Below are 21,231 nucleotides of genomic sequence, written 5' to 3' on the forward strand. Positions count from 1 at the left end.
GCACCTGTTCGGGTACACTGAGGGAGAATTCAGAATGTCCAATTCCTGTAACCTGCATATCTTGGACTGTGGGAGGAAGCCGGAGCACCTGGAAGAAACCCTCACAGACACAGGGAGAACGTGCAGACTCCGCAGACAGTGACCCAAGCCGGTAATCGAACCTGACACCCTTGGGCTGCCAAGAAACAGTGCCAACCACTGTGCTACCATGCCACTCGTGTACTGTTTCGTAATAGCAATCCTTTCCCAGCCAATTCTGGGTTGGAACGCAGTTGAATGGAAAACACAGATAATGATTAATGAGTTTTTTTAAATCGTAAATAAATGCTCACGGGCCTAACTATACGCTGCAAGATAGCGGAGCATATATTACAGAAAGTCACAGTATAATTCAGTTCGTGTTTCAAATGATTTATCAACTCCATCATTAGTTCATGTGAACTTTTGCTTTAATTGCCCCACAATTAGGAATAAGGAGCAAACTCTTTGATACCTTAATTATAAAACACTCACTCTGATTAATGATTCAGTGAGATCCAGTCATCATGTGAAATAATGGTTCAAGTTTCAAAGAGGCTCTCTAAAAATGATTAAAACAGGCTGTAAAGATCCAGAAACAGAGAAATGAAAGGCAGATTATCCACAAATTTGACCCAGTTTCTGAAATTAGTACATCTGCTCTGCTTGCTGTGGCTCAGAATAAAACCTGATTGTCAAAGTCATTCCTAATCCCAAAGGCAATTTCTACTGTCCGGATCAAAATTCCCATTCCCACATTTAATTTCCCACCCCTAAGTCTGCTCTTGCTGTTCAGTATAAAATTCCCAGTCCCAGAGTCCTCCGCAGTATCTCCATCCCAAGCTTCACGTGCCAATACAGAAATGCTCAGATACACATCCCACCCACAGCATCAAACTATCTGAAGAACAAGAGAACAAAGAAAAATACAGGACAGGAACAGGCCCTTCGGCCCTCCAAGCCTGTGCCGACCATGCTGCCCATCGAAACTACAATCTTCTACACTTCCTGGGTCCGTATCCCTCTATTCCCATCCTATTCATCTATTTGTCAAGATGCCCCTTAAATGTCACTATCGTCCCTGCTTCCACCACCTCCTCCGGCAGAGAGTTCCAGGCACCCACTACCCTCTGTGTAAAAACCTTGGCTCGTACATCTCCTCGAAACCTTGCCCCTCGCACCTTAAACCTATGCCCCCTAGTAATTGACCCCTCTACCCTGGGAAAAAGTCTCTGACTATCATAGGTCCACAAAATGACTAATTTTGTGGACCTCTATCAGGTCGCCCCTCAACCTCCGTCGTTCCAGTGAAAACAAACCGAGTTTATCCAACCTCTCCCCAGAGCTAATGTCCTCCATACCAGGCAACAACCTGGTAACCCTCTTCTGCACCCTCTCTAAAGCCTCCACTTCCTTCTGGTAGGTTGGCGGCCAGAATTGTGTGCAATATTCCAAATGTGACCTGACCAAGGTTCTGTATAGAATTATAGAATTTACAGTGCAGAAGGAGGCCATTCGGCCCATCAAGAGAGCTCCGGCCCTTGGAAAGAGCACTCCACTTAAGCCCCACCCTATCCCATTACCCAGTAACCCCACCTAACCGTTTTGGACACTGAAGGCAATTTAGCATGGCCAATCCACCTAACCTGCACATCTTTGGACTGTGGGAGGAAACCGGAGCACCCGGAGGAAACCCACGCAGACACAGGGAGAACGTGCAGACTCCACACAGGCAGTGACCCAAGCCGGAATCGAACCTGGGACCCTGGCGCTGTGAAGCCACAGAGTTAACCACTGTGCTACCGTGCTGCCATAACTTAAGCTAATAGTTACATTCGGAAAAGAGAGAGTGTTTTGTGGTTTCTTCTCTGGGGGGATGAGGGTTGTTAGGGTTGGGGGGGGGGGCATTTCGGGTGATGACTATCCACGTAGGTATTTGGGAGTACAGCTGGTTCGGGATTGGACCCGGCTCCGTAAGCTGAATTTTACGAGCCTGGTGGGTAGGGTCAAGGCAGATTGTGCAAACTCCACATGGACAGTGACCTGCGGCCGGGATCGAATCCGGAACCTTGGCATCGAGGCAGCAGTGCTAACCACTGCGCCACCCTGCTGCCCAAATCAAAGTGGAGAATGTAGACACCCATCCAACTACCTCTCACCAGCAAAGTGAAGGTGAAAGGTTCCACTGGGATTTGAATTTGGATCTCTGGATTCAGAGTCCTGAGTGTTCACCATTACACCATGGACCCCAACCTCATTCTACCGATGTCGCTGGTACCTTCGTGGACCACGACAATTGGGTCTTTACCCTCCCACTCCAAGTTCCTCTGCAGCCCAGATGAGAGATCCCGAACCCGTGCACCAGGCAGGCAACACAACCTTTGGGATTCTCAATCCTGGTCATCGAGCACAGTGCCAATGTCCTAACAATACTATCCCCAATTACGACTCCATTTCTTTTCTCTCAAAAGGTTGGGTGGGGTGACGGGGATAGGGTGGAGGGTGCGCTTTCCAGGAGCCAGTGCAGATTTGATCAGCCGAATGGCTTCCTTCTGCACTGTAAATTCTGTGATTCTCTCCCCCCCACCACTTGAATGGCTCCCTGTACCAAAGTGCTGTGGTCAGTTTGCTCATCCTCCCTGAAGTTCCAGTTCCTGTCCACACAGGAAGTAAGAGTCTCCAACCTGTTGGGCAAGGTCAAGGGCAGAGGTTCCTGCAGCCCTACCTTCTGGATCCCATACCTGCCTCACTCGCAGCTACACCCTCCCACTCACCACTGGCCAAATTCAAGTTAGTTAGTCTAAGGGGTGTGAATGCCTCCTGAAACAGAGTGTCCAGGTACCTCTCCACTCCCGGATGTGTCACGGCATCCAATGCTCAGAATCCAGCCCATCAACTCTGAGCCAGAATTCCTCAACACTTACTGCAGATATGGTCACTCGGAACCACAATGGGGCCCGCCAGATCCCACAGCATGCAGGAACAGGGGCTGGTTTAGCTCACTGAGCTAAATCGCTGGTTTTTAAAGCAGACCAAACAGGCCAGCAGCACGGTTCGATTCCCGTACCAGCCTCCCCGGACAGGCGCCGGAATGTGGCGACTAGGGGCTTTTCACAGTAACTTCATTGAAGCCTACTCGTGACAATAAGCGATTTTCATTTCATTTCAACAGCACAAGACCTGGCCCTGCAAATCTATTTTATTTAATTAGATTTAATATTTTTTTTAATTTTCAGCAAGTTTTAGTCTTTCCAACCTGCACAATATTTACTTTTTTACCTTTAATCTGAAAGCAATTTCAAATAGTTTAAATCTCCGCTCTGACTCTCTTGTCCAAGTGCCCAAGTCTCCAATCCATCGATAACTTGTTGTATCTTCTGACAATCCTCAGCACTATCGGCAACTTCGCCAATCTTCTGATCAGACCACCCACATTTTCCTCCAGATCATTTATATATACTACAAACAGAGGTCCCAGTACTGATCCCTGCGGAACACCACTAGCTGCAGACCTCCATTTAATAATAATCTTTTTATTATCATAAGTAGGCTTACATTAACACTGCAATGAAGTTACTGCAAAAAGCCCTTAGTTGCCACATTCCGTTGCCTGTTCGGGTACACGGTGTGTTTTTCTAGGGGCTGGTTTAGCTCAGTGGGCTAGACAGCTGATTTGTGATGTAGAACAAGGCCAGCTAAGAATTCTGAATTCTCCCTATGTGTACCCGAACAGGCGCCGGAGACTAGGGGCTTTTCACAGTAACTTAATTGCAGTGTTAATGTAAGCCAACGTGTGACAATAATAAAAGATTAAAAGCCCCAAATCGCCTAAGCAGTCCCATTATATCCCTCACTGAAGAGCCTGGGTTGGAGATGTACAACAGATCATCAGCATAGAGACACCGATGTTCTACCCCCACCCTCTTACTATCATCTTCCTTTATCCTAGACCCTCAGAGCTATGGGCAAGGGTCTATAACCAGTGCAAACAGCAGGGAACACGGGGCACCCCTGCCTCGTTCCCCTATGGGCAAGGGTCTATAACCAGTGCAAACAGCAGGGAACACGGCGCACCCCTGCCTCGTTCCCCTATGGGCAAGGGTCTATAACCAGTGCAAACAGCAGGGAACACGGGGCACCCCTGCCTCGTTCCCCTATGGGCAAGGGTCTATAACCAGTGCAAACAGCAGGGAACACGGAGCACCCCTGCCTCGTTCCCCTATGGGCAAGGGTCTATAACCAGTGCAAACAGCAGGGAACACGGAGCACCCCTGCCTCGTTCCCCTATGTAACAGAAAATGCCCCAAATTCACCTCATTCATGCGCACACTCGCCTCCGTGTCCTTATGCAGCAACTCAACCCATGCCACAAACTGGGGCACGATCCCAAATCTCTCCAACACTGCAAATAAATAGCTCCACTCCACATGCCTTCTCTGCATCTAGCGCCAGCACCTCCCGTCTCCCACACTTCTACTGGAGAAAGCACCACAATTCAACAAATGCCGCACGTTTGACAACACCTGCCTGTCCTTTGCGAACCCAATCCTACTCACCAACCTCCAACCTAAACGGCAGCAGCTTCACCAAAATCTTGGCGTCTACATTCAGCAGAAATGATGGCTTGTATATGACCCACACTCCATCGGGTCCTTACCTTTTCTAGCAGCAATGAAATTGATGTCTGTCCCATTGCCTCTGGCAGTGTCACCTTAACCACCTCATCTTCAAACATCTCCACTAACAGCTGCACCAGCTAATCCAAAAACATTGCACAAAATTCCACCGGGAAACCATTCGGCCCCGGTGCCTTATCCGTCTGCATCCTTCCTGTCACCATTCACACCTCTTCCATTCCCGACTTGCCGTCTCCTCCTCTCCAACTTTAGGACATTCCAACCGCCTAAATGTCCACCTCATCCTCGGAGGCTCCGACCTATACAACTTTTCTAAAACTCCTTAAATGCTTTGAGAACCTGCTCTGGTGCCACCCTGCCCCATCTCGAACCTGAAGGATCTCGATTGTAGCTGCCTGGCAGCGGAGCTGACCCGCCAGCAAGCGATTGGCCTTCTTCCCATACCCCCACAGAGCCCCCTTTCCAGGCCTCAACTATCAAACAGCCTTTCCTGTGCTCAGAAGGTCAAACCTTGCCTGCATTTCCTTTATCCTCACCATAAGATCTGGAGTTGGCTTCCATCCATCTCCAGAATTTCTTCAACCAGCCGCTGCTGCTCCTCTCCCGCCTCCCTGTCCACCTGAGCCTTAACTGAGATAATCACATCCCTTATTACTGCCTTCAACTCTTCCCACACCACTGACTGTGACTCCTCTCCATTCCTATTAAACTCCACATAATCCTCAATCACCTTTCCCATCTTTGCACAAAGGTATGGGTTCGCCAACAGCCTCACATCCAACCCCCACCCCGGTCTCTGTGCCCGTCCCCTCTCCAGGACCATATCCACCCAATGTGGAGCAGCATCTGAGATAACAATCGGCAAATATTCTGCCTTCCACACACCGACCAACAGCACCGTGCCCCCCCGGACTCTACTGTCAGGCTGGAGTAGAACACCTGACTCGGCCAGTCCTTAACTCAAAGAATTCTCATAAAGTTGTCAGGCATGATTTCCCCTTCACGAAGCCATGCTGACACGGCTGGATTATATTATATGTTTCTAAATACTTTGCTATTGCCCCTTTACAATAGAATCTAACATTTTCCCAAAGGCAGGTGTTATGCTAACTGGCCGACTGTTTACAATTTTTTGTCTCCCTTTTTGAATAATGGTGTTACATTGGCAGGTTTTCAATCCTCCAGGACTTCGCCAGAATGTAAATATTCTTGGAAAATTAATACCAGTGCATCCACTATCAGTGTAACTTCCTTTAATATCCGAGGATGCGACCCATCAGGTCCAGGGGACTTATTGGCCTGTTTTCCTCGGACTTTTTCTCGAGTGATAGTTATTGTATTTATTTCCTCCCCTATTCTGCCCCTTGATTATTTAGTATATTTGGAATGTTATTAGTTTGTTCCACCTTGAACACTGACGCAAAGTATTTATTAACTCCTCTGCCAGGGCAAGGTGAGCGATACAGCAGAAATGAATATCAATTGTCTTTGTCACAGACAGGACATGGATTTTAAAGCCTAGCTCAAGGTCAAACAATATACCAGGGGTGTGTGTGTGTGTGTGTGTGTGTTAATGTGTGTGACCAGGATTTTAAATAAACAAGGAGCAAGGTTATTGGTGACAGGTTGTCTGTGAGGTCTAAGAGGTGTTGGGTTTGTGCATTTGAAATAAGAGGTTATGGTGAGTTTGAATTACAACTAAATAGGTTGCATCGAAAATTTGCATTGTGAGATAAGTCGGGAAATTGTTTTTTCAGCTGTGTGATTTAAAAAAGGAATTTCAGAAATGACAAGGAACATTTACATCTTACAGGGATTTCATGATTAACTAGGGGATATAGATAACATTTTATTGACCCAAAAGTATAGGTAAAATAGAAAATATGAATGATTTTTATATTTGAAGAAGTTGAGTTCAAAGAGGTATTTGAGGACAATGTAATCTGTAACACTCTGATATACCCCACACCCTCACTGTAACACTCTGATATACCCCACACCCTCACTGTAACACTCTGATATACCCCACATCCCTCACTGTAACACTCTGATATACCCCACACCCTCACTGTAACACTGATACACCCCACACCCCTCACTGTCACACGGATATACCCCACACCCCTCACTGTAACACTCTGATATACCCCACATCCCTCACTGTAACACTGATATACCCCACACCCCTCACTGTGACACTCTGATATACCCCACACCTCTCACTGTAACACTGATATATCCCACACCCCTCACTGTAACACTGATATATCCCACACCCCTCACTGTAACACTGATATATCCCACACCACTCACTGTAACACTGATATACCCCACACCCCTCACTGTAACACTGATATATCCCACACCCTTCACTGTAACAATGATATATCCCACACCCCTCACTGTAACACTGATATACCCCACACCCCTCACGGTAACACTGATATACCCCACACCCCTCACTGTAACACTCTGATATACCCCACACCCCCTCACTGTAACACTGATATACCCCACACCCCTCACTGTAACACTGATATACCCCACACCCCCTCACTGTGACAGTCTGACATACACCATACCCGTCGCTGTAACCCTCTGACACATGGGGATCCATGATCAGTGAGATATCTTTATCTCTGATCTAATGCTGTACCCAATATCAAGACTCCTATTTCCATGCTGAATCCTAGAGGATCCCTGTCAGTGGAACTGCTCGATGGGAGGCTTGCACTACAACATAACTTTGTATAGTACCTGTCTTGAACCAGCCATCCAATGTAAATGATTCCTTTGTTTCTTTTGTTCTGTTCCAATATTCTCGGAATACTGAATGTCCTTTCACCAGCAGCTCTCCGTCCTTGCCTTCCATTCCAGGTCGCACCTATCAACACAAACCATCGTCACTTCAGAATCCACAGCATTCCGCATGTCGTAAAAAACAGCATTCAATCGCAGTGTGTTGTATGGATCATGTGTTACAGTGAAGGGTGTGGGCTATATCAGTGCTACAGTGAAGATCATGTGTGACTATGTCATTGCTTGTCAACTTGCCTTTTTACAGTGCCTTCAACCAGGTAAACCAGGTCCTCCAGGGGATCATTAGCAAAACACATCTGCAGATGACACAAAGATTGGCCGGGAGGTTAACAGTGAGGTTGAGCGTCTTGGGTTAAAGGAAGATACAGACGGGATGGTCAAATGGGCAGATAAAATTTAATCCTGAAACGTGTGAGGTGTTACACTTTGGAAGGAGTAATTTGACAAGGAAATATTCAATGAATTGAACAACACTGGGAAGTCCTGAGGAACAAAGAGACCTTGGAGTGTTTGTCCGTAGATCTCTGAAGGCAGAAGAGCAGGTTAATAGGGGTGTGAAAAAGGCACATGGGACACTGGCCTTTATACCTACACCTCATGACAGCAGGGGTCCGCGAAGGCAACTCACCACCACCTTCTGAAGGGCAACCAGGGATGGGAAATTAATGCCGGCCTAACCAATGATGCCCACATCCCATAAATGAATTTTTAACAAAATCAATCATGGCATTGATTACAAAAGCAGGGAGGTCATGTTAGAGTTGGGGAACTTTGGTGAGGCCACAGCTGGAGTACTGAGTACAATTCTGGTCACCACATTATAGGAAGGATGTGATTGTACTGGAGGGGGTGCAGAGGCGATTCACCAGGATGTTGCCTGGGATGGAACATTTCAGTTATGAAGAGAGGTTGGATAGACTCGGGTTGTTTTATCTGCAAAGAGAAAACTTAAAGAGAAACATTCCCAGTCCCCACCAATCAAGTCCAAATCCAAACTCTCGCCTCAATCCCAGTCCTTAAGGGGGTTAAGAAGGTTACGGAAGGGGGTTAAGAAGGTTACGGGGGGGGGCGTTAATAAGGTTACGGGGGGGGGGTTAATAAGGTTACGGGGGGGGGGGGTTAATAAGGTTACGGGGGGGGGGGGGGGGTTAATAAGGTTACGGGGGGGGGGTTAATAAGGTTACGGGGGGGGGGGTTAATAAGGTTACGGGGGGGGGGTTAATAAGGTTACGGGGGGGGGGTTAATAAGGTTACGGGGGGGGGGTTAATAAGGTTACGGGGGGGGGGTTAATAAGGTTACGGGGGGGGTTAATAAGGTTACGGGGGGGGTTAATAAGGTTACGGGGGGGGGTTAATAAGGTTACGGGGGGGGGTTAATAAGGTTACGGGGGGGGGGTTAATAAGGTTACGGGGGGGGTTAATAAGGTTACGGGGGGGGGTTATAAGGTTACGGGGGGGGGTTAATAAGGTTACGGGGGGGGTTAATAAGGTTACGGGGGGGGTTAATAAGGTTACGGGGGGGGGGTTAATAAGGTTACGGGGGGGGGGTTAATAAGGTTACGGGGGGGGGGGTTAATAAGGTTACGGGGGGGGGTTAATAAGGTTACGGGGGGGGGTTAATAAGGTTACGGGGGGGGGTTAATAAGGTTACGGGTATCGGGTGGATACGTGGGTTTGTGCTCGGCACAACATCGAGGGCCGAAGGGCCTGTTCTGTGCTGTACTGTTCTATGTTCCTTCACCAGCCCCCGCCGCCTCAAAATAAAACTCCTTCCAATTGTGAGTTTCAGCTTCGCCGGGTAGATGAGTCTGAACCTTACCCAGCAGCAGCTACACAACCCCGCCTTCCCCCATCCAAACCCCGCCTTCCCCCATCCAAACCCCGCCTTCCCCCATCCAAACCCCACCTTCCCCCATCCAAACCCCGCCTTCCCCCATCCAAACCCCGCCTTCCCCCATCCAAACCCCGCCTTCCCCCATCCAAACCCCGCCTTCCCCCATCCAAACCCCGCCTTCCCCCATCCAAACCCCGCCTTCCCCCATCCAAACCCCGCCTTCCCCCATCCACCCCCCGCCTTCCCCCATCCAAACCCCGCCTTCCCCCATCCAAACCCCGCCTTCCCCCATCCAAACCCCGCCTTCCCCATCCAAACCCCGCCTTCCCCATCCAAACCCCGCCTTCCCCCATCCAAACCCCGCCTTCCCCATCCAAACCCCGCCTTCCCCCATCCAAACCCCGCCTTCCCCATCCAAACCCCGCCTTCCCCATCCAAACCCCGCCTTCCCCCATCCAAACCCCGCCTTCACCCACCAAACCCCGCCTTCCCCATCCAAACCCCGCCTTCCCCATCCAAACCCCGCCTTCACCCATCCAAACCCCACCTTCCCCCATACAAACCCCGCCTTCCCCCATCCAAACCCCGCCTTCACCCATCCAAACCCCACCTTCCCCCATCCAGACCCCGCCTTCACCCATCCAAACCCCGCCTTCCCCCATCCAAACCCCGCCTTCCCCATCCAAACCCCGCCTTCCCCCATCCAAACCCCGCCTTCACCCACCAAACCCCGCCTTCCCCATCCAAACCCCGCCTTCCCCCATCCAAACCCCGCCTTCCCCCATCCAAACCCCGCCTTCCCCCATCCAAACCCCGCCTTCCCCCATCCAAACCCCACCTTCCCCCATCCAAACCCCGCCTTCCCCATCCAAACCCCGCCTTCACCCATCCAAACCCCACCTTCCCCCATCCAGACCCCGCCTTCACCCATCCAAACCCCGCCTTCACCCATCCAATCCCCGCCTTCCCCCATCCAAACCCCGCCTTCCCCCATCCAAACCCCGCCTTCCCCCATCCAAACCCCGCCTTCCCCCATCCAAACCCCGCCTTCCCCCATCCAGACCCCGCCTTCACCCATCCAAACCCCGCCTTCCCCCATCCAATCCCCGCCTTCACCCATCCAAACCCCGCCTTCACCCATCCAATCCCCGCCTTCCCCCATCCAAACCCCGCCTTCCCCCATACAAACCCCGCCTTCCCCCATCCAAACCCCGCCTTCCCCCATCCGAACCCCGCCTTCCCCCATCCAAACCCCGCCTTCCCCCATACAAACCCCGCCTTCCCCCATACAAACCCCGCCTTCCCCCATACAAACCCCGCCTTCCCCCATCCGAACCCCGCCTTCACCCATCCAAACCCCGCCTTCACCCATCCAATCCCCGCCTTCCCCCATCCAAACCCCGCCTTCCCCCATACAAACCCCGCCTTCACCCATCCAAACGCCGCCTTCTCGCCAACTCCGCCCTCAGATCTAGGTATATACGAATACCAACACCTTCCCACTTCACATCCCGTTTCTGCTTCAACCAACTCGAAACCTCCTTCTCGTGGCAGCTGTAGAAGCAGACTATAGCCGCCCTTGTCGTGGCAGCTGTAGAAGCAGACTATAACCGCCCTTGTCGTGGCAGCTGTAGAAGCAGACTATAACCGCCCTTGTCGTGGCAGCTGTAGAAGCAGACTATAACCGCCCTTGTCGTGGCAGCTGTAGAAGCAGACTATAGCCGCCCTTGTCGTGGCAGCTGTAGAAGCAGACTATAACCGCCCTTCTCGTGGCAGCTGTAGAAGCAGACTATAACCGCCCTTGTTGTGGCAGCTGTAGAAGCAGGCTATAACTGCCCTTGTCGTGGCAGCTGTAGAAGCAGGCTATAACCGCCCTTGTCGTGGCAGCTGTAGAAGCAGGCTATAACCGCCCTTGTCGTGGCAGCTGTAGAAGCAGGCTATAACCACCCTTCTCGTGGCAGCTGTAGAAGCAGGCTATAGCCGCCCTTGTCGTGGCAGCTGTAGAAGCAGACTATAGCCGCCCTTGTCGTGGCAGCTGTAGAAGCAGACTATAACTGCCCTTGTCGTGGCAGCTGTAGAAGCAGACTATAGCCGCCCTTGTCGTGGCAGCTGTAGAAGCAGACTATAGCCGCCCTTGTCGTGGCAGCTGTAGAAGCAGACTATAGCCGCCCTTGTCGTGGCAGCTGTAGAAGCAGACTATAACCACCCTTGTCGTGGCAGCTGTAGAAGCAGGCTATAGCCGCCCTTGTCGTGGCAGCTGTAGAAGCAGACTATAGCCGCCCTTGTCGTGGCAGCTGTAGAAGCAGACTATAACCACCCTTGTCGTGGCAGCTGTAGAAGCAGACTATAACCGCCCTTGTCGTGGCAGCTGTAGAAGCAGGCTATAACCGCCCTTGATGGCTCATTTGTTCTCGGCTTTGGCCGGAGCGACAGAGGCGCCCGGTCCAGCTCATAGAGGAAGGGCTCTTCCCCCTCCCCCACCAATGTAGGGAACATGTTGGCAAAGTACTCAGTTGGCCTTGGGCCTTCCACCTGCTCAGGCAGACCCACGATCCTCAGATTTCGGCCCTGATGGGAGCGGCCCCACCCGACAACACAGCCCCCGACACCTTTCCTCCTGCTGGACTCACAGCAACGCTCGGCGGTGGGCTTTCGCTCATCCCCTTCTTTCCATCACCTTTCTTCTTGAACTTTGACATTCCACCAACTTCTTATGATGCCCCACATCAGCTCATCCAAAAAGTACTCCTCAGGCCGGGGATAAGGACTCAAATAACAAAGACTCTAGCAGGAGCCACCTAATGTGTGACCTCCACCTACCTGGCACTACCGGAAGTGAGAGGGACCATTAATATTTAAAAAAAGAGGGCAACACGGTGGCCTAGTGGTTAGCACTGCTGCCTCACGGCGCTGAGGTCCCAGATTCGATCCCGGCTCTGGGTCACTGTCCGTGTGGAGTTTGCACATTCTCCCCGTGTCTGCGTGGGTTTCGCCCCCACAACCCAAAAATGTGCAGAGTAGGTGGATTGGCCACGCTAAATTGCCCCTTAATTGGAAAAAATAATTGAGTACTCTAAAATTAACACAACAAAAAAACATTTTTTAAAAAAGAAATCCCAATACCTCATTTTGACCATTAGAACTACACCATAATAATAATCTTTATTAGTTGCACAAGTAGGCTTACATTAACACGTGTTCTTTGCAGCACATAAAGAAGTTAGACAGACCTGCACTGTAAGCAGATAAAACACTAATTTCACACTGACCATATGAAATGAAAAAAATGAAAATCGCTTATTGTCACAAGCAGGCTTCAAATGCAGTTACTGTGAAAATCCCCTAGTCGCCACATTCTGGCGCCTGTTCGTGGTACACCGAGGGAGAATTCAGAATGTCCAATTCACCTAACAGCACGTCTTTCGGGACTTGTGGGAGGAAACCGGAGCACCCGGAGGAAACCCTCACAGACACGGGGAGAACATGCAGACTCCGCACAGACAGACCCTAGCCGGGAATCGAACCTGGGACCCTGATGTTGTGAAGCAATAGTGCTAACCACTGTGCTACCGTGCCGCCGTACTGTCCATGAGATTCCATTTTTTGTTCAACAACGCAAATGTTATTGCTAAAAAATTAAATAAAACAAGCACAACGAACAATTATGTGGTTTACAACTACGTGTATTACTCATTACGTCCCCAAGAGTTCCCATATATATAAAGCATATCTCAAAGTTATTTACTTCAGTCGAGAACAACTTTAAGTATGCCGCATCCTCTGGAGAATTCTCAGAGGTAAAACTTTCATTGATACTCTCTTGATTGTAGATGTCCAGTCTCCTGTTCAGGTTACTTTTCAGCTAATTCAGCTGATTACTTTCTTCTGCAATAAGACACAGTGAGACCCACTATAGATTCTCCCTCTAACAGCGAACTAGGCATTTGTCTAGCTTCTGTTCCTCAAGATTCAAACAGATTAAGGCTCATCTACCTTCCATCAGTCCAGCAGCACGGTTCAATTCCCGTACCAGCCTCCCCGAACAGGCACCGGAATGTGGCGACTAGGGGCTTTTCACAGTAACTTCATTTGAAGCCTATTTGTGACAATAAGCGATTTTCATTTTTTTCATTTCATATGGTCAGTGTGAAATTAGTGTTTTATCTGCTTACAGTGCAGGTCTGTCTAACTTCTTTATGTGCTGCAAAGAACACGTGGTCCACATTGCAACCAAAATCTTCTCCCAGCAAACACCCAGATAAATTGAAACCAGAGTCTTCCTAAGATCCACACATGTCCATGACAATGTCACCTAGTCGGAGCTATCCTCAAACTGACTTTTAAGCAAATTATCCCTCATTTACAATTTCTCTAGACAAGTAAACCTTATTGCTCTATTACTTCCATTCTGACACAAAATAAATTAACACGAGTAACCTTCTGCACTTACATTAGCTTTAGCTGTTCAGGCAATCACTAAAGCCCAGCATGTTCGTTACCTTACCTTCGCAATCTTTACAGAATTAAGTGTTACCTCTAAAATATCAACATGAATGATGAACTAGATATTCACAGCAATTCCACAGCTGTACTGAGTTTATATTGTCCATACCTTAGTCTCTGTACTGTTCCCCTCAGCAATGATAGTGTAGCTGGAATTGTTCTTTGTGGGGTTTTCCATTGCAATGCGCACCTCGACTCCAGGCAGTGGGGTCCCAACAGCCCCTAGATTCAAGACAAACACTGAGTTACAATAGGCAGTGAGCATTCCCTTCACCCCCTCTCAAAAAGGAATAAATGTGAACCCCCTGTAATAACCTCCAAGGTACAATGGGCAGTGAGAATCCCATCTGTATTCCTTTATAAATAAGGAAGAACGGTATGGGCAGCACGGTAGCATGGTGGTTAGCATAAATGCTTCACAGCTCCAGGATCCCAGGTTCGATTCTCGGCTGGGTCACTGTCTGTGCGGAGTCTGCACGTCCTCCCCGTGTGTGCGTGGGTTTCCTCTGGGTGCTCCGGTTTCCTCCCACAGTCCAAAGATGTGCGGGTTAGGTGGATTGGCCATGCTAATTTGCCCGTAGTGTCCTAAAAAGTAAGGTTACGGGTATAGGGTGGATACGTGGGTTTGAGTAGGGTGATCATTGCTCGGCACAACATCGAGGGCCGAAGGGCCTGTTCTGTGCTGTTCTATGTTCTAACCCCTTACAAGGCAGAAAAGGCAGCAAGAACATCATGTAAATACCCCATCAAAAGGGCAGCACGGTGGCGCAGTGGTTAGCACTACTGCCTCACGGCGCCGAGGTCCCAGGTTCAATCCCGGCTCTGGGTCACTGTCTGTGTGGAGTTTGCACATTCACCCCGTGTCTGCGTGGGTTTCGTCCCCACAACCCAAAGACGTGCAGGGCAAGTGGAGCGGCCACGCTAAATTGCCCCTTAATTGGAAAAAATGAATTGGGTACTCTAAATTTATTTTTAAAAAGTAAATACTCCATCGACAAAAACAGGTGCCAACCCCTTGGATTCTCCATTGGCTCACAACGAAATCGCAAAATGCCATTGGGCGGAGAATAGGTTCCGACGCCAAAATCGCGGCGGGCGCCAAATCGCAATTCTCCAACACCTCGATAACAGCGTCAATGTGTACTGGAACACACATGCAGTAAACATTGATTGCGTATCATTAGCGGGTCCGACCTGGTATTCTCCGAGGCCTCCACGATTCCTGTCCTTCGATGTTCCGAGTTCTCAATGTTGAGATTCACTTGTGGTTTTGAAAATCATGAAACTGCCGTCATGGCTGATGTGGGAGAGAGAGGAGGTAAAACATGGAGAGGCGCGATGGTGGGCTCGTGGGCCGGACACTGGCTGGGCTGGCTTTGTGCCCCCCCCCCCCCCCCCCGGGACTGGGGCGGTGTTCTGTCCCAGACCACCATTGCCCTGGTCTGCAAGGCAGCCACCTTGCTGCGTACCCCACTGACCACCCAACTTGGCCCCTGGGTGTGCAGAGTGTGACACCAGCCGAATGAGTGTCCCCACCCCATCCCAACCTCCACCCAAGCACTCTAGCCTCTGCCACACACCCAACCCAGAAGCCACCTGCTGGCGGTCCACCCAGGGCAATGTCCACTGCAGCTCCCATGGGGGGCCGTGGTGCATACAGCTAGCGAGGACAGGCGCCAGGGACAGGCGCCAGGGCCCCCACGATGCCCGCCACCAATGCAGCCAGGGGTGCACAGATAGGGGGGTGAGGGGAGAGAACATGCAGGGACGGAGCCCACAGTGCCAACCAGGTCCACCATGTAGCCCGGTGGACATGGCTGGGCATGAGGGTACGCACCACGTTACCATGTTGGCCTTTCACCCCCTGCAGATATTGGAATATAACCAGCAATGGTGGCCTTCCTGCTGGTCGTCGCAGCTCTGGGGGTGCCCTGCGGCTGCATGCACTAGAGCTGCTCGAGGAGGAGGAAGCTGCAATAGCGGGGTGCGCAGCAACAGAGCGTGCCACAGCGGGACAGGTGGCAGCCGCCCAGGATGGAAAGCCGGCTGCCCAACAGGCCGAGGAGGAGGTGCCAAGGAGGTGATGCACGAGGCCTCGTGTGTGCCGGCACTGCATGACCGGACGGGGCATGAAGTCGGAGACTCCGGCTGAGCAGGGAGACAGTGCGACATATCTGCCAGATACCGCGGGTGTATGGGGGAAGGACACCCGCTCCCCGGTGGCCGTCAAGGTGATGGTCGCCCAGAAACGTTTACACGATGGGCTCCTTCCAGGCGCTGAGTAGGGTCCTGTCCTGGATCTCTCAGAACCTGGTGCACAGGTGCATCCGCGCTGTCACAGAGACCCTGTATGTCCAAGCAGCCCAATACATCCACTTCAATGTGGACCGAGCCCACCAGGCTGCCCGGGCAGTGTGATTCGCTGCCATCGCGACTTGGGGGTGATTGACGGGTTGCATGCCCCCCTACAGATGACAGACAACTCTTTCCAACCGAAAGGGTTTGCGCTTAATGATCGTGTAGCTGATATGTACCATCAGATGTGTATCATTCATCTCTGCGCCTGATACCCGGGCAGTGTGCACGACGCCTTCATCCTGACACACTTGACGATTCCGGACATGTTTGAGACGCTCCCCCGGGCGATGGGTTACCCGCTGAGGATGTAATTGACGGCGGCTATCCGGTGGCCACAGACCGACGCGGAGATCCACTAAAATAACGTCTATACAGCGAGCAGGGGTGTGATCAGATGGCAGGCTAGGGAAGCCGCACGACGTGTGCGCCACGGACAACGCGCACCGGACGCTCTGATCGCCTCTAGGTTTGCCAACTCCTTTGTCAAAGGGTCATCTGGATTCGAAATGTTAGCTCTTTTCTCACCTTACAGATGCTGCCAGACCGGCTGAGATTTTCCAGCATTTTCTCTTTGGTTTCAGAGTCCAGCATCTGCACTAATTTGCTTTCATTTATTGAATAGTTTGGACTATACACATTCATTAACAAGACAATTTCCCATATAGAAGTCCCTCGATTATCGCATATCCAGCCCCCTTGTCCTTCTCACAGTTCTCTACTTTAAAAGGCACATTTTTATTGACTAACACGGCGACATCAATCCTGCTTCAAATTTAGATGCTCCTCGTCATCTAAATGTGTTTCCTGCAACAAAGCTGCCCTGTCCGTGTCGGTGCAGCCGTGCTGCCCTGTCCGTGTCGGTGCAGCCGTGCTGCCCTGTCCCGTGTTGGCACAGCCGTGCTGCCCTGTCCCGTGTTGGCACAGCCGTGCTGCCCTGTCCGTGTCGGTGCAGCCGTGCTGCCCTGTCCGTGTTGGCACAGCCGTGCTGCCCTGTCCGTGTCGGTGCAGCCGTGCTGCCCTGTCCGTGTCGGTGCAGCCGTGCTGCCCTGTCCGTGTTGGCACAGCCGTGCTGCCCTGTCCGTGTCGGTGCAGCCGTGCTGCCCTGTCCGTGTTGGCACAACCGTGCTGCCCTGTCCCGTGTTGGCACAACCGTGCTGCCCTGTCCCGTGTTGGCACAGCCATGCTGCCCTGTCCGTGTTGGCACAACCGTGCTGCCCTGTCCCGTGTTGGCACAACCGTGCTGCCCTGTCCCGTGTTGGCACAGCCGTGCTGCCCTGTCCGTGTTGGCACAGCCATGCTGCCCTGTCCCGTGTTGGCACAGCCATGCTGCCCTGTCCGTGTCGGTGCAGCCGTGCTGCCCTGTCCATGTCGGTGCAGCCGTGCTGCTCTGTCCCGTGTGCTGATTTTGAGACAAGGCCTCATCAGAAGGGTAGAACTCAGGTAGGCTGGTGGCCATCATCGCCAGTCCATGGGACATATTCAGGTTGCCACCCAGCGCCCTCTCCTCCCGCTCGGTGCCCAAAGGGCCCTGCGGTTCACCTTGTGATGAAGGGGCAGCTGGATTAGGCTCCGGCTGCCCATGCATCATCTGGCTCTGCCAGCCATGGCAGCCCCTAATATCTGCACCATGGTGTTGACACCTTCAGCGATGCTCCTCAATGACTGGGACACATCCCCCAGTGACCAGACCAAGCTCTGCCGTGTCTCAGCCATACCCATCTGAGAGCGGGATATGTCCTGCAGAACCTCAGCAAGGTCAGTGTGGTACTGGTCGACATCCCCCAGCGAGTCAGACAGTCTACCGAGGCCCTCACGGCCATCACTGTGTGCACCACACCTTGGACACCTTCACTAATAGTGCCGACGTCATGCACCAAGCTCTCCACTGCAGTCACCACCCTAGCAGTGTTGGCATCGGTGCCACGCGTTGCAGGCGCCATCTCCTGTGCCCGTAGTCTCTGGGACTCCTCCAATCGGCCACTGACCTGCTGGAGTGTCGCTAACATCTCTGTCTGAATGTCCCGGCCGCTCCCTAACGTCTCCATCAGCTCAGGAATAGCATGTTCCATAGGTTCAGCATCTGGCTGGGACCCAGCTGGTCCTCTGACTGCTGTCCTGCCTTGGATTTCCTGCCTCCGCCTGATGTGCTCACTAGATTGTGACCCAGAAGCCTGACCACTAACGGTGCCCACCAAGGTGTGTGTGTTTGTGCTGGCGGAGGGTGGGGATGACAGCTGGGTCGATCGTGGCATCCTCGGAGGTGGTGTCATGGGAGACAGGGGAGGGGCCAACCCGGATAGGCCGCACTGTTGGTTGGAGATCCTGCAGGAGAATAGACAGGTGGCCAGTGGGAGGGATGGGTCAGCCTGCATGGCAATAACTGACGTTTGACAGGCTCTCCGGGTGGGGCCCAGTGGATCCTCATCTCTGCGCCATGTGCCGCCCTCCATGTTGATGACCGATCCGTCCTCAGCTACCCCCGTCACCTCCAGGGCCCGTTCCTCGAAGGTGGTGAGGATTCTGATGCCCGGCACCCCCCGCCTTTCGGGCATGCCGTTTGGGCCCCCCCCCCCCCCCCCCCTTTTCAGCAGGTTTCTGACTCTGATGCCTCGCGTTACTTGGGTAGATCCGGCAAGGGGTGAAGGCTGCTGGCAAACCCGCGGGAGGCCTCCACCAGCGCCCACCCAGCGCCCAACCCAGCGCCCACCCAGCGCCCAACCCAGCGCCCACCGGGGGCCCAACCCAGCGCCCAACCCAGCGCCCACCCAGCGCCCAACCCAGCGCTCAACCCAGCGCCCAACCCAGCGCCCACCCAGCACCCAACCCAACGCACAACCCAGCGCCCACCGGTGAACACATGGCGAACGTAAACTTCATTAATAGGCCTTCAATAAATTTTATCGAGAACTGCTAGCGCTGCAGTATATGAACTGGCCGAGTTTAGTTGTGTAGAGATTCTGTGGCTCACCCTCGCGTGCAGTAGACTTAGCTTTTGTTCCTCTGTCGTTTTGGCTGTGCTCGCTTCTGCCAGGTAGGCCTTGAAGCACTGGATCTAGTGGGAGAAGATTTCTTTAGCCTCTGCATCCTGTGGGTCGAGTTCCAGGCGTCCAGACTTGAGGGCCGATTCCATAATCGATCTTTACTGTTCCTAAGTCGATTAAATTGATGGAACCATCAATTCACCAGACACGTGTTTCCGATATGAATCTAGGCTTTAATCGAGTTACTTCAGAGCCAGCCTGTTACCCGTTGATGAACTCTTAGTGAACTCAGGCTGACTCTGGACAAGGGTATTTATACAGCAGCACTAGGGGGAGGAGTCGTGGGCGGAGCCAAGGGTGGAGCCCAGTACAAGTTCCTGAGTACTCCCAGAGCTACTCCCCTAGTGGTTGGATAGCGCTACTGCGCTTACAAAGACAGTGTGAATTATCATATCATATATTACATTCACCACAGGGCATCAACTCTCCCACCCTCTCCCCATCTCCCTCGATTCTCTGAGACATCAAACCTGTCTATCCCAGCCTGAATACAGTCACTGATGGAGCATCCACAACTTGCTGTGGTAAAGAACTCCAAAGATTCACAGCCCTTTGAGTGAAGTAATATTTCCTCATTTTATTTCTAAATGATCGTCTCCTTGGCCTGAGTGTGTTCCCGGATGTTTTAGATTCCACAACCAATTGAAACAAACTTGCAGCGTTTACTCTATCAAACCCCAATTAAAGATAAAAAACTCTTGGCATTTTCTTGGATCACAGGCTCCCAGGTGCTCACTTTTTAAAACCTTACTCTGGGCTTACCTGGAACACGGACTCCATGCACTGGGTTAGACAGAGCCATTCCTATCTCGGTCATCCCATATCGCTCCAACAGTGTGTGACCGCTGATTTCCTCCCATTTCTTTAGGATTGGTTCAGGAAGAGCAGATGATCCTGAAACCATTAACCTTCAAAAGCAGGAGAATATAGTTAACAACTATCTTACTGCAACGCCTCACTGATATGAAGGCATTGAAGGCCATAAGGGGCAGTATCAGCATGGACACAAAAATAGCTAAGAGATAGAAATGGAGAGTTGTGATGAATGGCTGTTTTTCAGATTGGATAAAAGAATATAGCGGAGTTCCTCAAGCTTCAGTACAAGGACCATTGCTGCAGACGGAAAACGTTAATGAGGTGGAGTTTGTACATTCTCCCAGTGTGTGTGTGGGATTCCTCCGGGTGCTCCAATTTCCTCCCACAGTCCAAAGATGTGCAGGTTAGGTGGATTGGCCATGAACAGTGTACAGGGTTATGGGGCTAGGGTGGGGGAGTGGGCCGAGGTAGATTGCTCTTTCGGAGGATTGGTGCAGACTTGATGGGACGAATGGCCTCCTTCTGCACTGTAGGAATTCATGGAAAACATTAGTGGGAGTTGACTATAAGCCTTCAAGTAGTAGTGGCAAGGGAGGGAATGTAATTAAACTGGAAACAAGAGATGCATGTAACAAAGGTGCTACAGTAATCATGGGTACCTTTAATCTACACATTGACTGGGCAAATAAAAATAGCAATAATACTACAGCAGATTAATTCCTGGAGTGTGTTCGAAATGGGTTTTTAGACCAGTGTGTTGAGAAACCAATGAGGGAACATGCTATCTTTGATTTGGTATTATGTAATGAGAAGGAGAACTTAGAGCTTGGATTAGTACTTGGAACTATGATGTTGTTGCCATTATAGAGACCTGGTTGAGGGAAGGACAGAATTGGCAGTTAAACGTTCCAAGATTTAGATATTTCAGGCAGGATAGAGGGGGATGTAAAAGGGGTGGCAGAGTTGCGCTACTGGTTGGGGAGAATATCACAGCTGTACTGCGGGAGGACACCTCAGAGGGCAGCGAGGCTATATGGGTAGAGATCAGGAATAGGAAGGGTGCAGTCACAATGTTGGGGGTTTACTCCAGGCCTCCCAACAGCCAGCGGGAGATAGAGGAGCAGATAGGGAGACAGATTTTGGAAAAGAGTAAATACAACAGGGTTGTTGTGATGGGAGACTTCAACTTCCCCAATATTGACTG

The 21,231-nt window shown here is 51.3% G+C and overlaps 1 protein-coding gene across 4 annotated transcripts in view; it reads right to left on the reverse strand.

Moving 5' to 3' along the window:
- Positions 1-509: 509 nt before the first annotated feature.
- The window catches only part of acsf3 (acyl-CoA synthetase family member 3), a 51,482-nt gene continuing 30,760 nt past the window's right edge, over positions 510-21,231 (reverse strand). For all 4 annotated transcript variants that reach the window (XM_038806168.1, XM_038806167.1, XM_038806170.1 and 1 more), the window contains exons 5-8: positions 19,974-20,119; positions 13,922-14,034; positions 7,413-7,539; positions 510-580 (exon numbers count right to left, since the gene is read on the reverse strand). In XM_038806168.1, the coding sequence (XP_038662096.1) occupies positions 561-580; positions 7,413-7,539; positions 13,922-14,034; positions 19,974-20,119 (406 nt within the window). In that variant the 3' untranslated portion in view covers positions 510-560. The remainder of the gene's footprint in view (positions 581-7,412; positions 7,540-13,921; positions 14,035-19,973; positions 20,120-21,231) is intronic.

Source organism: Scyliorhinus canicula, chromosome 9 (assembly GCF_902713615.1).
Source record: "Scyliorhinus canicula chromosome 9, sScyCan1.1, whole genome shotgun sequence".
Classification (NCBI taxonomy): Eukaryota; Metazoa; Chordata; class Chondrichthyes; order Carcharhiniformes; family Scyliorhinidae; genus Scyliorhinus; species Scyliorhinus canicula.